We start from the raw sequence: 17,888 nt of genomic DNA, 5'->3' as shown, positions 1-17,888 counted from the left end.
CATCCACTGCCATCCTGATCCATACTCTGGGAGGTTCCTGATCGATACTAAATCACTTACCTCATATTGATAGAGGTTGCTGAAAGTAAGTGTATATCTAATTGGGTGTGAAGATTACTCTATTTTGGCTTACTTCACTGATTTGGACTGATGGGTTTCATTTTCTATTTTTAAATATATTTTATTTTATGGACATTGATAGAAATTGTATATGAACATAGATTGTGTATGAATTTTATATATATTTTACACATGAATTTGATTGTATGTTATTTTAATTGTTAGGAGAGTGTTTCATGTGGGGTTTCTCACCTCTCCTTGCATCCCAGTAAACAATAATCATCATTTTTAATAGGTGCTATACACTCCATATAACGCCATCCTGCTTCTTTCTGTACCTACATTTTTTAGAGATGTTTTGAGGGACCTCTTTTTCATTTTAGGACAGGCAGCTATATTTTATATATACACAAGGTGTTATAGTGTATGTAGTGGTGTTTAACAACCCTGTATAGAAGCCCTTTATCATCATATTTAAGAAAATAATGTAGCTTTGGAAATGTTGGTTTATGGTAAAATAAACCAAAACACTGAGACAATGAATAACTCAGAGACCAATACAACATTCACTTGATTTTACTTTTTTTTAATGAATACAAAATAAAAGTATTGAAAATGAAAAACTAGACAATGGTAGGTTTATGCATAAAGAGATAATAAAGTCAAACAATACAAATAATTCAACTTAGAACTCAAAACCAAAAATGTACAATGTTTAACTGACTGAACAATTGTGGTGTTATAATCCACACAATGTACCACAATCTAATGCATACAATGCTTATGTATGCGATATTTATCTCCTTTATTAAAAACTCCTACCCCAGAGAGTTTCAAAAACTGTGTGGCTATAGGAAGTTCACCAAAAACATCTCATACGAAAAGTCTCTAAAAGATTAATTAATTAATTAATGTGATGCAGTGGATTATTCACACTAAGAATCCAAATAATAATTCTGATTATCATTAAAGAATTGGGTTTATATTTTTTTATCTTTAAGACATGTCTTCTCAAATCCATTACTTGTTTTGTTATGTACAAAAAATGTTGCGACTGGTCCACGTTTTATGCTGAAATCCAAAAATTACATATGGTATGGTAAAATCTTGGCTTTTTTAGTCATAACATGTTTAGATTAAATATGTATAACCACACATGCTAAAAGAGAGTAATCATATTTACATAAAACAATTATGTTCCATGCAGAAGTATACCCATGTATCAACCCTGCTGTTTATAAGACAGCAGAACAAAATAACTTTATACATTAGGAAGACCACAGCAAAAGAAATAAATTACAAAAATATATTCTCCGGTTATTATTAACCATACATTTCTTTATATGCATTGTTCAATCTTTGAAGAAATCAGATTTTTTATATTATGCATCCATAAATATGTGCCGAAGCAGGTAAAGGAAGTATGTTCTGCAAATTTCCTTCTAAACTCTCATGCTACAAGTATGTTCTGCAAATTTCCTTCTAAACTCTCATGCTACAGTATATGAACTTTTAATGGGATGTTCTAGTTAAAAAATAAAAAAGTTATAACAAACATTGAGGGAAAGGGCTCATATTTTTTTCTATTCCAGGTTGTTCTATATCTCTTAGAGAAACATACTGCTATTTCCATGTGAGAATTTAGTATTCAGCTCTTTAGACTTCCGTATCAATGCTTTCTTTTGAGCGTCATCAAAACGGTTGACTTGAAGGTCTTGGTCTCTATCAAATGGCCTTCTCTCCTGTGGTTTATTTTTATCTTCTTCTGCTTTTCGCTTTAGTTTTGTACGATGAAGATCCATAAGAGATTTTGACCTTTTGGAATCCTAAAAACAAAAACAGGCTTCTTAAATTCAAGAGGTTAAAAGGGAGTATATGATATAGAACAGTTATAAAATCTGCAGATATATTTCCAAGTAAGCTAATCATTTTACAAAAAAACCCCCCAAAAAAACTATAAACTTGAGCTAAAACTGACACATTAGGGGAAAACCCCCCAAAAAACACTAACATACGGCCAGGTGTTGGGATTGTAAATGTTTTATTTTTTTCATTTTTAACTGAGAAAGACCACAAATGCCTTGAAATAAAACTAATTCTAGCTGTCTGGTAATGGCGGCACTTCACTCCCCAACAGCAACTTCAAACATCAGTGTGAATCTTAAAAGAACTAGACTAAAATATTGTAATATTTTAAAGTAATATCCACTACTTAATGGATGATACACACAAAATGGATCTGGAGCCAAACATTTATTGTGTCTTCGCTGAATCCAGTTAATACCCAAACTGGAACAATCTCTGTAATAGGTATGGGCATTCGGAAGCTTCATTAGCATCTGAGGGCGGAAGCTTGTGGCGCTCGGCTCTTTTCGGAGCCGTATTCCTTCTTGTGAAAGTGCAACACACTAAGATTTTAGTGTTTTGCACTATCACAAGAGGAAATCTGGCTCCGAAAAGAGCCAAACCCCACAAGCGTCCGTCTTCTTCTGCATTCAGATGTTAACGAAGCATCTGAATAGCCATGCCTACTCTGTGACAATGTTAAAAATGTCTTATAATTAAAACATTCAGCTTGTTACATTGAATTAATCTTGATAAAGGCAGATTGGTGTCCGCTGAATATACTTTTATGTAGATTTGTTTTAATTAAATGACATTTTTAACATTGATGTCACAAAATTGTTCTGGTTTGGATATTAACTTTATTCAGTGAAGACATAATAAAATGTTTTGTAACCAGATGCTTCTTGTGAGTATCTTATATTATGCAGTGGATGTTACTTGAAGGAATTACACCATTTCAGTCTTCGAGATTCACGCAGATGTTTGAAGTTGCCGTTGGAGAGTGAAGTACTACCATTACCAGACATACGGGTCGCCGAAAAGATTGAGGCTGCTAGCATCCCTCCCACAGGAAAGTTTTATTCCATTTTATATCTATTGTTGTATTTTTATTGTTTGAATAATTATACAAATATTTTTTTCTGCCTATTCTTATAATATTACTATCTAATATTTCAAACATTATTATTACAAATACATTTTGTTCTCTTAACCGTGTGAGTACCAGTGGGTATCCAAGCAACCAATATACTTAAGAGCTACTGTAATAAAATTATCACTAGCAAACATCATTTGGACAAACTTACATTATGAGTTGATACTTGTTCTGCCAACCTTTTGTCCCGGTCCGATAAGGGGAACTGCTCTTCATTTTTATTGCTGGAAATCTTTCCTTCTTTTTTCTCCTTTTAGATGAAAGCAAGTATAATAAATGTATTACATTACTGAAACTACCCACCATTCATTTATTTCATAACAGAAAATAATGATCCATAAAAGGGACATCAAACACATCTTGCTGCAAATCAAATAACTAACTTAGGGAGCATTGTGAAAAACAAAACCTAGGTTACAGATTTAGCTTTTTGGCCTCTCTGGGAAGCTTGGGACAATCATAATTATTACAAAAAAACAAGGGGTGTGTTATGTTTAAAAGGGGCAATAAACGAACATATATTATGTATTTGGAAGACCATAGTTTAAATCATGTTAAAAATAGTAATGTTAACACACAATATTTTGAAGCAAACAGGAAGTGCAATCAAGCCTTGATTTTTTTATTGTTTAAAAAGATAGACAACACCTTTACTACCCAACCCCCAGCTTTGCACAACCAACATTGTTATATTGATATACTTCAGAACCTCTAAGTTTGTTTGTTTCTAAGCTCTGCAAGCCAGCTCTTAACTCAGTGCTTTTTATTTTTATTTATTAGCTTTTTAATTCTAGCACAAAAGCCAGACATGCTAGTTCATGTGTGCCATATAAATCCGGGGTGTGTCTGGAGCATTATATGACAGCAGTGTTTGTGACAAAGTTACAGACAGTGCTCAAGTCACTTGCATGTTTTAGAATACTGTCATGATAAGGAGCTACGTTTCAACAAATGATATCAACAGAAAGAAGTACATTTGATAATAAAGTAAATTGGAAATGTTATTTAAACATTGCTCTATTAGAATCATAACATTTTAATGTCAACTTTTGTGTTCCTTTAAAGAGCAAGCAATTTTAAGACACTTTTCAATTTACTTCTATTATCAAATGTTTCACAGTCTTTTAATATTCACACTTTCTGGGGCACAAGATCCTACTATGTGCGCAAGTTCACAGGGTATATGTATACTAGTCTGTGATTGGCTGATGTCTGTCATATGATACAGGCGGACGGAAATGGGAGAAAAAAATATAAATTTGTCAGAAAACAGACAGTGACATACCTCACAAACATAAAAACAATAAAAAATAATTATTTAGCAACTCTGGCATAGGCAGGTAAGCCAAATGCACATTAAAAGTGATCAGAAAACATGATAACATTTGTCACAAGAAATTTTGCAACGAAAAGTATTTTGCCTTTGGATTTTCTGCTCCTGTAAGATAGGGTTGCTGCCAAGCTGGTATTTTAACTGAACAGCCGGTAATTTGCAAATACTGGTACTGCTAGTATGAATGCAGAGCCTAGTATGCAGTCAGCAAGTGTGGTGCAGATGATACATGAAAGCCTGTGTGTTACAAGTCAAAATTAAACTTTAATTATTCAGATTGGGCATGCAATTTTAAACAACTTTCCAATTTACTTTTATCATCAAATTTGCTTTGTTCTCTTGGTACTCTGTGTTGAAAGCTAAACCTAGGTAGACACAAACTGATTTCTAAGTCATTAAAGGCCGCCTCTTATTTCAGTGCATTCAGGCAGTTTTTCCACAGTTAGACCATGCAAGTTCATGTGTGTTATATAGATAACATTGGGCTCACTTTTTGGAGTTATTTATGATTCAGCTGTGATTTGGTAAAATGAAAGTCTGTCAAAACTGAGATAAGGGGGCAGTCTGCAGAGGCCTAGATAGAAGATAATCACAGAGGTAAAAAGTTTATTAACCCCTTAATGACCAATGACAGAATTATTCCGTCATGGAACAATTGAGCAAACTGAAGCTGTGTCCTTAAGGGGTTAATATAACAGTGTTAGTTATGCCATACTGGGGAATGGGTAATAAAGCGATTATTTATCTTTTTAAACAATATCAATTTTGGAGCAGATTGTCCTTTTAAACCGACAACAAGATTTAACTTTTAAATAAAAATAACTCTCAGTAAACTTTGTTACCCGCAGCAAGGATTGCTGGGAATTGTAGTCTTCTACTTCTCTCTGCTGCAGAGATGTGCATTTGTCAGTTTTATTCAATGTCGAATGCCGAATATTCTCTTGTGCAAGTAAAACACACTAAGATCTGGATTTGCACAGATCTCACTTGCAAAAGAGGATATTCGACTCTTGAAAGAGACGAATACTAAAAGCAACCACATATTTCCACATTCGGCAATGAACAAAACTGCCGAATGCGCATCTCTACCCTGCTGTGTCTGAGTAGGATTGGGAGGAGCTGGCTTGAGCTCAGGTGATATAGAATACTTTCAGATCAATGCTTGAAGAGACAAATCAGTGTAATTAGAGTGAATGTGTGTGGATGAAAAAAAAAGGAAATTTATGCTTACCTGATAAATTAATTTCTTCTACGATATGACGAGTCCACGGATTTCATCCTTACTTGTGGGATTTATCCTCCTGCTAACAGGAAGTGGCAAAGAGCACCACAGCAGAGCTGTATATATAGCTCCTACCTTCCCTCCACCTCCAGTCATTCGACCGAAGTTAGGAAGAGAAAGGAAAAGCCAAAGGTGCAGAGGTGACTGAAGTTTATAAAAAATATAATATAATCCAAACCTGTCTTAAAAATAACAGGGTGGGCCGTGGACCCGTCATATCGTAGAAGAAATTAATTTATCAGGTAAGCATACATTTCCTTTTCTTCTGCAAGATATGACGAGTCCAAGGATTTCATCCTTACTTGTGGGATACAATACCAAAGCTACAGGACACGGATGAAAGGGAGAGACAAGACAGGAACCTAAACGGAAGGCACCACTGCTTGAAGAAACTTTCTCCCAAAACCAGCCTCTAAAGAAGCAAAAAGTCCGCTTCCCAGTTGTCCACTCCTGGGATGTAGATTGCTGACCGAGAACAAGAGTGGGCCTCCGCCCATCGAATTATCTTGGATACTTCTGTCATTGCTAAGGAACTCCTCGTTCCTCCCTGATGATTGATGTAAGACACAGTCGTGATGTTGTCCGACTGGAATCTGATGAATTTGGCCGAAGCCAACTGAGGCCATGCCTGAAGCGCCTTGAATATTGCTCTCAATTCCAGAATATTGATTGGAAGTAGAGACTCCACCTGAGTCCATACACCCTGAGCCTTCAGGGAATTCTAGACTGCACCCCAGCCTAGTAGACTGGCGTCCGTTGTCACTATCACCCACAAGGGTCTGCGGAAACATGTCCCTTGGGACAGATGATCCGGCGACAACCACCAAAGAAGAGAGTTTCTGGTCTCCTGGTCCAGATTTATCGGATGAGATAAATTTGCATAGTCCCCATTCCACTGTCCGAGCATGCACAGTTGCAGTGGTCTGAGATGAAACCAAGAAAACGGAATGATGTCCATTGCCGCCACCATCAATCCAATTACCTCCATGCACTGAGCCACTGATGGCCGAGGATTGGACTGAAGGGCTTGGCATGTATTTAAAATCTTTGACTTTCTGACCTCCGTCAGAAAAATCTTCATGGCTATAGAATCTATCAGAAGGGAACCTTTGTCTGTGGAATCAGTGAACTCTTTTTCTAGATTCACCTTCCATCCGTGAGTTCTCAGAAAGGACAACACTATGTCTGTATGAGACTTTGTTAGATAATAAGTAGACGCCTGAATCAAAATATCGTCCAGATAAGGCGCCACTGCTATGCCCCATGGCCTGAGAACCGCCAGAAGGGACCCTAGAACCTTCGTGAAGATCCTGGGTGCTGTGGCCAACCCGAAGGGAAGAGCCACAAACTGAAAATGTTTGTCCAGGAAGGCAAACCTTAGGTACTGATGATGATCCTTGTAAATAGGAATATGAAGGTATGCATCCTTCAAGTCCACGGTAGTCAGATATCGACCCTCCTGGATCATTGGTAAAATTGTTCGAATAGTCTCCATCTTGAAAGATGGGACTCTGAGAAACTTGTTTTGACTTTTGAGATCTAAAATGGGTCTGAACGTTCCCTCTTTTTTGGGAACCACGAAAAGATTTGAGTAAAACCCCTGTCCCTGTTCCAGTCTTGGAACGGGACAAATTACTCCCATAGTAGAGAGGTCTTTTACACAATGTAAGAACGCCTCTCTTTTATCTGGTCTACAGACAATCGTGAAAGAAGAAATCTCCCTCTTGGGAGAAAACTTCTGAATTCCAGTTGATACCCGTGGGTCACGATTTCCAGTGCCCAGGGGTCCTGAACATCTCTTGCCCAAGCCTGGGCAAAGAGAGAAAGTCTGCCCCCTGCTAGATCCAGTCCTGGATCTGGAGCCACCCCTTCACGCTGTCTTGGTAGTAGAATCAGGCTTCTTGTGTTGTTTACCCTTGTTCCAAGCCTCGTTGGGTCTCCAGACGGACTTCGCCTGAGCAAAATTCCCTTCCTGTTTTGTGGAAGAAGAGGAAGAAGAGGGTCCGACAGGAACGAAAATTATTCTGTTTACCTCTCATCTTAACAGTCTTATCCTGAGGTAGAAGATGACCTTTACCTCCAGTAATGTCAGAAATGATTTCCTTCAAAGGAATAGCCAAGAGCTTTGACTTAGATGACACATTGGCAGACCACAATTTTAACCATAACGCTCTATGCGCTAAAATGGCAAATCCTGCATTTTTAGCCGCCAACTTAGCAATTTGAAAGGCGGCATCTGTGATAAAAGAATTAGCCAGCTTGAGAGCCTTAATTCTATCTAAAATATCCTCTAAAGGAGTCTCAGTCTTAAGAGACTCTTCTAAGGCATCAAACCAGAAAGCCGCTGCAGTAGTAACTGGAACAATGCAGGCTGTCGGTTGTAAAAGGAAACCCTGATGAATAAATAACTTTTTTAGAAGACCCTCCAATTTCTTATCCGTAGGGTCTGTGAAAGCACGGCTGTCCTCAATAGGAATAGTTGTACGCTTAGCCAGGGTAGATATAGCTCCCTCCACCTTAGGGACTGTCTGCCAAGAGTCCCGAATGGTGTACGATATTGGATAAATTTTCTTAAAATTAGGAGGAGGAGAGAACGGTATACCCAGTCTGTCCCACTCCTTCTTGATAATCTCCGAGATTCTCTTAGGAACCGGAAGAACATCAGTGTAAGCGGGAACTTCTAGATATTTGTCCATTTTATACAATTTCTCTGGTGGTACCACAATAGGGTCACAGTCATCCAGAGTCGCTAGGACCTCCTGAAGTAACAGGCGGAGGTGTTCCAGCTTAAATTTAAAGGACATGACGTCCGAATCTGCTTGAGGTAACACACTTCCCGATTCCGAAAGTTCACCCTCAGACAAAAGTTCCCCGACCCCCAACTCAGATCCCTGTGAGGGTACATCGGAAATAGCCAACAAAGCATCAGAGGACTCAGTATTCACATTGATTCCTGTCCTACTGCGTTTGCCCTGTAACACTGGTAACTTAGATAATACCTCTGTAAGGGTAGTTGAGATAACTGCAGCCATATCCTGCAGAGTAAATGAATTAGACGCGGTTGAGGAACTCGGTGTCGCTTGGGTGGGCGTTAAAGGTTGTGACACTTGGGGAGAATTAGGCGGCATATCTTGATTCTCTTCAGACTGAGAATCATCCTTAGGCACACTTTCTTTACATAAAAACATAATTTATGCTTACCTGATAAATTCCTTTCTTCTGTAGTGTGATCAGTCCACGGGTCATCATTACTTGTGGGATATTAACTGCTCCCCTACAGGAAGTGCAAGAGGATTCACCCAGCAGAGTTGCTATATAGCTCCTCCCCTCTACGTCACCTCCAGTCATTCGACCAAGGACCAACGAGAAAGGAGAAGCCAAGGGTGTAGTGGTGACTGGAGTATAATTTAAAAAATATTTACCTGCCTTAAAAAACAGGGCGGGCCGTGGACTGATCACACTACAGAAGAAAGGAATTTATCAGGTAAGCATAAATTATGTTTTCTTCTGTTAAGTGTGATCAGTCCACGGGTTATCATTACTTGTGGGATACCAATACCAAAGCAAAAGTACACGGATGACGAGAGGGATAGGCAGGCTCTTTATACAGAAGGAACCACTGCCTGAAGAACCTTTCTCCCAAAAATAGCCTCCGAGGAAGCAAAAGTGTCAAATTTGTAAAATTTGGAAAAAGTATGAAGCGAAGACCAAGTTGCAGCCTTGCAAATCTGTTCAACAGAGGCCTCATTCTTAAAGGCCCAAGTGGAAGCCACAGCTCTAGTGGAATGAGCTGTAATTCTTTCAGGAGGCTGCTGTCCAGCAGTCTCATAAGCTAAACGAATTATGCTACGAAGCCAAAAAGAGAGAGAGGTAGCAGAAGCTTTTTGACCTCTCCTCTGACCAGAGTAAACGACAAACAGGGAAGACGTTTGTCGAAAATCTTTAGTTGCCTGTAAATAAAATTTAAGGGCACGAACTACATCCAGATTGTGCAAAAGACGTTCCTTCCTCGAAGAAGGATTTGGGCACAAGGATGGAACAACAATCTCCTGATTGATATTCCTGTTAGTGACTACCTTAGGTAAGAACCCAGGCTTAGTACGCAGAACTACCTTATCCGAGTGAAAAATCAAATAAGGAGAATCACAATGTAAGGCTGATAACTCAGAGACTCTTCGAGCCGAGGAAATAGCCATTAAAAATAGAACTTTCCAAGATAACAACTTTATATCAATGGAATGAAGGGGTTCAAACGGAACACCCTGTAAAACGTTAAGAACAAGGTTTAAACTCCATGGTGGAGCCACAGCTTTAAACACAGGTTTAATCCTGGCCAAAGCCTGACAAAAAGCCTGAACGTCTGGAACTTCTGACAGACGCTTGTGTAACAGAATGGACAGAGCTGAGATCTGTCCCTTTAAGGAACTAGCGGATAACCCCTTTTCTAAACCTTCTTGTAGAAAAGACAATATCCTAGGAATCCTAACCTTACTCCAAGAGTAACCTTTGGATTCGCACCAATATAGGTATTTACGCCATATTTTATGGTAAATCTTTCTGGCAACAGGCTTCCTAGCCTGTATTAAGGTATCAATAACTGACTCAGAAAAACCATGCTTTGATAAGATCAAGCGTTCAATTTCCAAGCAGTCAGCTTCAGAGAAGTTAGATTTTGATGTTTGAAAGGACCCTGAATCAGAAGGTCCTGTTTCAGAGGTAACGACCAAGGTGGACAGAATGACATGTCCACCAGATCTGTATACCAAGTCCTGCGTGGCCATGCAGGCGCTATTAGAATCACTGATGCTTTCTCCTGTTTGATTCTGGCAATCAATCGAGGAAGCATCGGGAAAGGTGGAAACACATGAGCCATCCTGAAGGTCCATGGTGCTGTCAAGGCATCTATCAGGACCGCTCCCGGATCCCTGGATCTGGACCCGTAGCGCGGAAGCTTGGCGTTCTGTCGAGACGCCATGAGATCTATCTCTGGTTTGCCCCAACGTCGAAGTATTTGGGCAAAGACCTCTGGATGAAGTTCCCACTCCCCCGGATGAAAAGTCTGACGACTTAAGAAATCCGCCTCCCAGTTCTCCACTCCCGGGATGTGGATTGCAGACAGGTGGCAAGAGTGAGACTCTGCCCAGCGAATTATCTTCGATACTTCCATCATTGCTAGGGAGCTTCTTGTCCCTCCCTGATGGTTGATATAAGCTACAGTCGTGATGTTGTCCGACTGGAACCTGATGAACCCCCGAGTTGCTAACTGGGGCCAAGCCAGAAGAGCATTGAGGACTGCTCTCAATTCCAGAATGTTTATTGGAAGAAGACTCTCCTCCTGATTCCATAGTCCCTGAGCCTTCAGAGAATTCCAGACAGCGCCCCAACCTAGTAGGCTGGCGTCTGTTGTTACAATTAACCAGTCTGGCCTGCTGAATGGCATTCCCCTGGACAGATGTGGCCGATAAAGCCACCATAGAAGAGAATTTCTGGTCTCTTGAATGGAATGAAGGACACGGCATGCACTTTGAAGTTTTGTTAACCTGTCCTCTGTCAGGTAAATCTTCATTTCTACAGAATCTATCAGAGTCCCCAGGAAGGGAACTCTTGTGAGTGGAAAGAGAGAACTTTTCTCTTCGTTCACTTTCCATCCATGCGACCTTAGAAATGCCAGTACTATCTTTGTATGAGATTTGGCAGTTTGAAATCTTGAAGCTTGTATCAGTATGTCGTCTAAGTACGGAGCTACTGAAATTCCTCGTGGTCTTAGTACCGCCAGAAGAGTGCCCAGAACCTTTGTGAAGATTCTTGGAGCCGTAGCCAGTCCGAATGGAAGAGCTACAAACTGGTAATGCCTGTCTAAAAAGGCAAACCTTAGATACCGGTAATGACTTCTGTGAATCGGTATGTGAAGGTAAGCATCCTTTAAATCCACTGTGGTCAAGTACTGACCCTCTTGGATCATGGGCAAAATTGTTCGAATAGTTTCCATCTTGAACGATGGAACTCTTAGGAATTTGTTTAGGATCTTTAAATCCAAGATTGGCCTGAAGGTTCCCTCTTTTTTGGGAACTAGAAACAGATTTGAGTAAAACCCTTGTCCTTGTTCCAACCGCGGAACTGGATGGATCACTCCCATTAATAAAAGATCTTGTACGCAGCGTAGAAACGCTTCCTTCTTTGTTAGGTTTGTTGACAACCTTGACAGATGAAATCTCCCTCTTGGGGGAGAGGATTTGAAGTCCAGAAGGTATCCCTGAGATATGATCTCTAACGCCCAGGGATCCTGAACATCTCTTGCCCAAGCCTGGGCGAAGAGGGAAAGTCTGCCCCCCACTAGATCCGGTCCCGGATCGGGGGCCCTCAATTCATGCTGTCTTAGGGGCAGCAGCAGGTTTTCTGGCCTGTTTGCCCCTGTTCCAGGACTGGTTAGGTTTCCAGCCTTGTCTGTAGCGAGCAACAGCTCCTTCCTGTTTTGGTGCAGAGGAAGTTGATGCTGCTCCTGCTTTGAAATTACGAAAGGAACGAAAATTGGACTGTCTAGCCTTGGCTTTGGCCTTGTCCTGAGGCAGGGCATGACCTTTACCTCCTGTAATGTCATCAATAATCTCTTTCAAGCCGGGCCCGAATAAGGTCTGCCCTTTGAAAGGAATATTAAGCAATTTAGATTTAGACGTAACATCAGCTGACCAGGATTTTAGCCACAGAGCTCTGCGTGCCTGAATGGCGAATCCTGAATTTTTAGCCGCAAGTTTAGTTAAATGTACTACGGCATCTGAAATAAATGAATTAGCTAACTTAAGGAATTTAAGTTTGTGTGTGATGTCATCTAGTGTGGATGATTGAAGTGTCTCTTCCAGAGACTCAAACCAAAATGCTGCTGCAGCCGTGACAGGCGCAATACATGCAAGAGGTTGCAATATAAACCCTTGTTGAACAAACATTTTCTTAAGGTAACCCTCTAATTTTTTATCCATTGGATCTGAAAAAGCACAGCTATCCTCCACTGGGATAGTGGTACGCTTAGCTAAAGTAGAAACTGCTCCCTCCACCTTAGGGACCATTTGCCATAAGTCCCGTGTGGCGGCGTCTATTGGAAACATTTTTCTGAATATAGGAGGGGGTGAGAAAGGCACACCGGGTCTATCCCACTCCTTAGTAACAATGTCAGTAAGTCTCTTAGGTATAGGAAAAACGTCAGTACTCGTCGGTACCGCAAAATATTTATCCAACCTACACATTTTTTCTGGGATTGCAACTGTGTTACAATCATTCAGAGCCGCTAATACCTCCCCTAGTAACACACGGAGGTTCTCAAGCTTAAAATTTAAAATTTGAAATGTCTGAGTCCAGTTTATTTGGATCAGAACCGTCACCCACAGAATGAAGCTCTCCGTCTTCATGTTCTGCAAACTGTGACGAAGTATCAGACATGGCCCTTGCATTATCAGCACACTCTGTTCTCATCCCAGAGTGATCACGTTTACCTCTTAGTTCTGGTAGTTTAGCCAAAACTGCAGTCATAACAGTAGCCATATCTTGTAATGTGATTTGTAATGGCCGCCCAGATGCACTCGGCGCTACAATATCACGCACCTCCTGAGCGGGAGATGCAGGTACTGACACGTGAGGCGAGTTAGTCGGCATAACTCTCCCCTCGTTGTTTGGTGAAATATGTTCAATTTGTACAGACTGACTATTTTTTAAAGTAGCATCAATACATTTAGTACATAAATTTCTATTGGGCTCCACTTTGGCATTAACACATATAGCACAGATATCTTCCTCTGAATCAGACATGTTTAACACACTAGCAAATAAACAGCAACTTGGAAATACTTTTCAAAGTAATTTACAAATAATATGAAAACGAACTGTGCCTTTAAGAAGCACAGAAAAATATTATAACAGATAAAATAATTAAGTTATAGCATCAATCTTTGTCAGAATATACAGTTTTAGCAAAGGATTGTTCCCCTCAGCAAATGATAACTAACCCAGGCAGCAGAAAAAAAAAAATACACAAATAAACGTTTTTTATATCACAGTCAATACAATCAGCACAGCTCTGCTGTATGATTACTTCCCTCAAAAAAGACTCTTGAGATTCCTGAACTCTGTAGAGATGAACCGGATCATGCAGGAAGAAAATGAACCTCTGACTGAGTTTTTCTGATGCATAGTGAAAGCACCAAAATGGCCCCTCCCCCACACACATAACAGTGAGAGGGATCAGTGAACTGCTCTAATTTAAATCAAAACTATTGCCAAGTGGAAAAAAAGTGCCCAAAACATTTTTTCACCCAGTACCTCAGAGAAAAAAACGTTTTTACATGCCAGCAAAAAAACATTTTACCTCAATAATTAATTGTCATTTAAAACCTATTGCAAGTCCCTGCAAAATAGGTTAAGTCTATGTATACAGTTTAAAAGCCAGAGAAGTACCATTTCCCAGAAAACTGAAGTGTAAAATATACATACATGACAGCCTGATATCAGCTACATCTACTGCATTCAAGGCTGAGTTTACATTATAACGGTATGGCAGGATTTTCTCATCAATTCCATGTCAGAAAATAATAAACTGCTACATACCTCTTTGCAGATTAATCTGCCTGCTGTCCCCTGATCTGAAGTTTACCTCACTCCTCAGATGGCCGAGAAACAGCAATATGATCTTAACTACTCCGGCTAAAATCATAGAAAAACTCAGGTAGATTCTTCTTCAAATTCTACCAGAGAAGGAATAACACACTCCGGTGCTATTATAAAATAACAAACTTTTGATTGAAGATATAAAAACTAAATATATCACCATAGTCCTCTCACACATCCTATCTAGTCGTTGGGTGCAAGAGAATGACTGGAGGTGACGTAGAGGGGAGGAGCTATATAGCAACTCTGCTGGGTGAATCCTCTTGCACTTCCTGTAGGGGAGCAGTTAATATCCCACAAGTAATGATGACCCGTGGACTGATCACACTTAACAGAAGAAATATGCTTTTTACATTGTAAGGCCCTTTCAGTACAAAAGGTACACAAAGTAAGAGGGGGTTCCACAATGGCCTCTAAACACATTCAAAAGTTCCTCAAGTTCAGACATGTTATACAGACTAGCAATAGCCACAATAGTCGCTTAACCCTATTTATTGATTCAAAGAATTTTTTTAAAAAAATAAAAAATGTACTGCGCCTTTAAATAATAAAAACGCAACAATTTTTCTGTATTGCACCAAAAACGACTTTCAGTAACTAAAAATTATGATAAACAGTTCAAATTAGCCAAAAATTATTGCACAATTTGAGAAAAAATGCTAAATCACATTTTAAAGTGTCTTTATTTGTAAATAAACTTTAAAAAACGATAACAGCCCCTGCACCTCGTCACAGCTCTGCTGTGGCGCCTACCTGCCCCCAGGGTACTCAAGACTGAGTCAATAACGATCCGGTGACTGAAACTCAAACTTAGGCCCCACCGGAGCTAGTGCCTGCTGCCTTCTAGTGAGGAGAAAACCTAATGTCTTCACCCAAACATATCACTATGCCAAATAATAAAAATAGAAAGTCTCTCAGCTGCCTCTCCCAGTGTCAAGCCCATATTGAGTAACATAACATAGTAATCAATATATAAACCGGTAATTTCAGTACCACCATAACCCATATAGGTCTACTGCTTACCCCTTCCCCTGCAGGGAATAATGTCAGCCAGTTCTGATATAACAAGTCTCCTCAGAAATAAAAGACTGAACTTACCTCAATGCTGCTTGTAGCATGACACCGTTCTCCACACTGAAGATTTTTCTTGCACTACCTTCAGAAGCTCTGTGGGAACCAGAATGGATCTTAGTAACGTCTGCTAAGATCATCAACATAAGGGCAGAAAAATAATCTCTTTATTCCTCTTTGGAATCTAGACTGACGATTTCTCCCTGAGGAAAATAGTACTCACCGGTACCATTTTAAAATAAAAAATTTCTTGATTGAAGAATCTAAACTAACACCTCACGTTACCTATTCCTATTACTAACACAGGCAAAGAGAATGACTGGAGGTAGAGGGAAGGGAGGAGCTATATATACAGCTCTGCTGTTGTGCTCTTTGCCACTTCCTGTTAGCAGGAGGATAAATCCCACAAGTAAGGATGAAATCCGTGGACTCGTCATATCTTGTAGAAGAAAGACACAAACCCACAGAAGGGAGAGGGTGTACTATGGATAATTAATATGCGCTACTTTTGTCACATTACTATAATCATAATGTGCTATCAAATGATGATATGAAGAGATGAGGGATTTCATGATTGAACAACATACAGTAACCACTTTATTGTAATTTTATCATAACTAAAATAAAGAACATGTAACAATTCTGCTTTAAATATATCATTCAACAAGAATTAGCTTTATCATACTGTAATACTACCATTTCTGCCTATTTAATTACATTAGCAATAGGTTCTATAAATGTGTAATGAGACGAAGCAGCAATGGTATTATAGATGCCAATTCAATTCATAAGCAAATTGTGCATTGATGACTAGTTTATCTTTGAAACAAGAAAGGAATTACAATAAAGATCCTACAAGTATAATCATTTGAATAAAGCAGATCTCAGATAACTAAATTGAGCACACGCCGTATCTTCTGTAGAAAAACAGTGTTTATTTCTTGGACTTTAGCTTAACCTTTATAAGGTGGTGTACTTTTAAGTTAATGCCGCTTTTTATAGGTTTCAGCTTTATAACTTGATCAAGCCTAGTGTAGATGTGTTTTTCTTTCAATTATATCTGCATCAAACAAAGAATAAAACAAACTCACATTGCAAGCTTCCTAGATTTTGGAGAGATCAAAACTCAAGAGCGCTGATGTCATTTTAGAATCGTTATCTCTTGGGTGCTACAGAAGTGTTCACAGACATTCTGTGAATATTGATTTGTTTTTAGAGCACAACAGCTGAGCTGTCAGCCTTACCACCAGATACAGGCTAATTTTTAGCAAAATATCAGTCAGGAGAAGGAGAAAATAAGCAGGGGAAGCAATTTAAAAAACTAATTTCTTACCTTCCCTTTCTTCTCTCTATCAGCAGGTGTATCTGTCCAAATGGATCGGTCTCCTGACTTTTCGTTGGTTTTTCTCTTGAAGGTTCTTGGGCCTAGTCCAAAACTTGTCATCTCTGGGGGAAGCTCTGTCATCCATGACTCCCTAATAGTATTCTTCGGCCCATCCTTTTAAGTAAACCATAAAAACATTTTACGTAGATGTAGGTATCAAACTGTGCCAGCCATAATGAGCCTTATATAATGCCAATTACAGACTATATTACAAGTGGAGCGGTATTTTGTATTTATGCTAGAGTGATAACTCTGGTAGAATTAATATTTGTCTGCTAGTATTAAGATGAAAGTCAACAGTTTTTGCTCTAGCGGTAACCTGACTAGCCTATAAATCCAGAAAGAACATATTCTGCTATGTACAGAACACTAGAATGTGAAATATTTACAGTAAATGCATAGTTAAAACCTTTATTAAATGTTGCATAAATATTTTTTTAACGTTTTCATCAACGTAATCTATGTATATATCTCTATGTTAAAGCCCTTTGGCGGCTTTTTTTCTCTCTCTCACACCTGAGATCTCATGTTTGAGCCCTTGTAACTTTTTTGTGAAATATTTTTTTAAATAATATTTTATTAGACAATGTTATTATAAGTGTAACTGTACTTTGTAATGAATTTTTGATGTGTGTTGAGCAACTTTTTCCCCCCGTCAAACAGTTAACCACAGCTTTAAAATCATGGTAATGATTCTAGCATAAATCACGTTTTCACTCACGCGATCACATTTACTTTCAACTTGTAATATGAGCGGTAAACCCAATAAGCGCAATCCCTCGCAAAATACCCCTTATCGCGATGGTGCAAATGATTGTGCTCTACTTGTAATCTAGCCCTAAAGGTACAATAAACACTAAATAAATTTTAAAAGCATAGTATTGGGGTTATTGTCTGCCTCCCTCTAGTCATGGGTGCCGTCATGTTGGAATCTAGCTTTCGCTGCATTCCAGTGCGGATGGATTTGCACATGTGCAGATACCTACAGTGGAAACTAGGTTCCAAAATGGCAGCAACCATAATTAGAGGTAGGTGCATGAAATGTATTTAGTGGTAAATGTCCATTTAAGCAAGGTCTGGGCTGTAGTAATCTACTCCAACATTA

The 17,888-nt window shown here is 39.2% G+C and overlaps 1 protein-coding gene across 2 annotated transcripts in view; it reads right to left on the bottom strand.

Moving 5' to 3' along the window:
• Positions 1 to 630: 630 nt before the first annotated feature.
• GPALPP1 (GPALPP motifs containing 1) overlaps positions 631 to 17,888 on the bottom strand; it is a 154,976-nt gene continuing 137,718 nt past the window's right edge. For both annotated transcript variants that reach the window (XM_053707993.1, XM_053707994.1), the window contains exons 6-8: positions 16,733 to 16,897; positions 3,213 to 3,311; positions 631 to 1,886 (exon numbers count right to left, since the gene is read on the bottom strand). In XM_053707993.1, the coding sequence (XP_053563968.1) occupies positions 1,668 to 1,886; positions 3,213 to 3,311; positions 16,733 to 16,897 (483 nt within the window). In that variant the 3' untranslated portion in view covers positions 631 to 1,667. The remainder of the gene's footprint in view (positions 1,887 to 3,212; positions 3,312 to 16,732; positions 16,898 to 17,888) is intronic.

Source organism: Bombina bombina, chromosome 3 (assembly GCF_027579735.1).
Source record: "Bombina bombina isolate aBomBom1 chromosome 3, aBomBom1.pri, whole genome shotgun sequence".
Lineage (NCBI taxonomy): Eukaryota > Metazoa > Chordata > Amphibia > Anura > Bombinatoridae > Bombina > Bombina bombina.
This window is presented reverse-complemented; position numbering and strand designations above follow the sequence as displayed.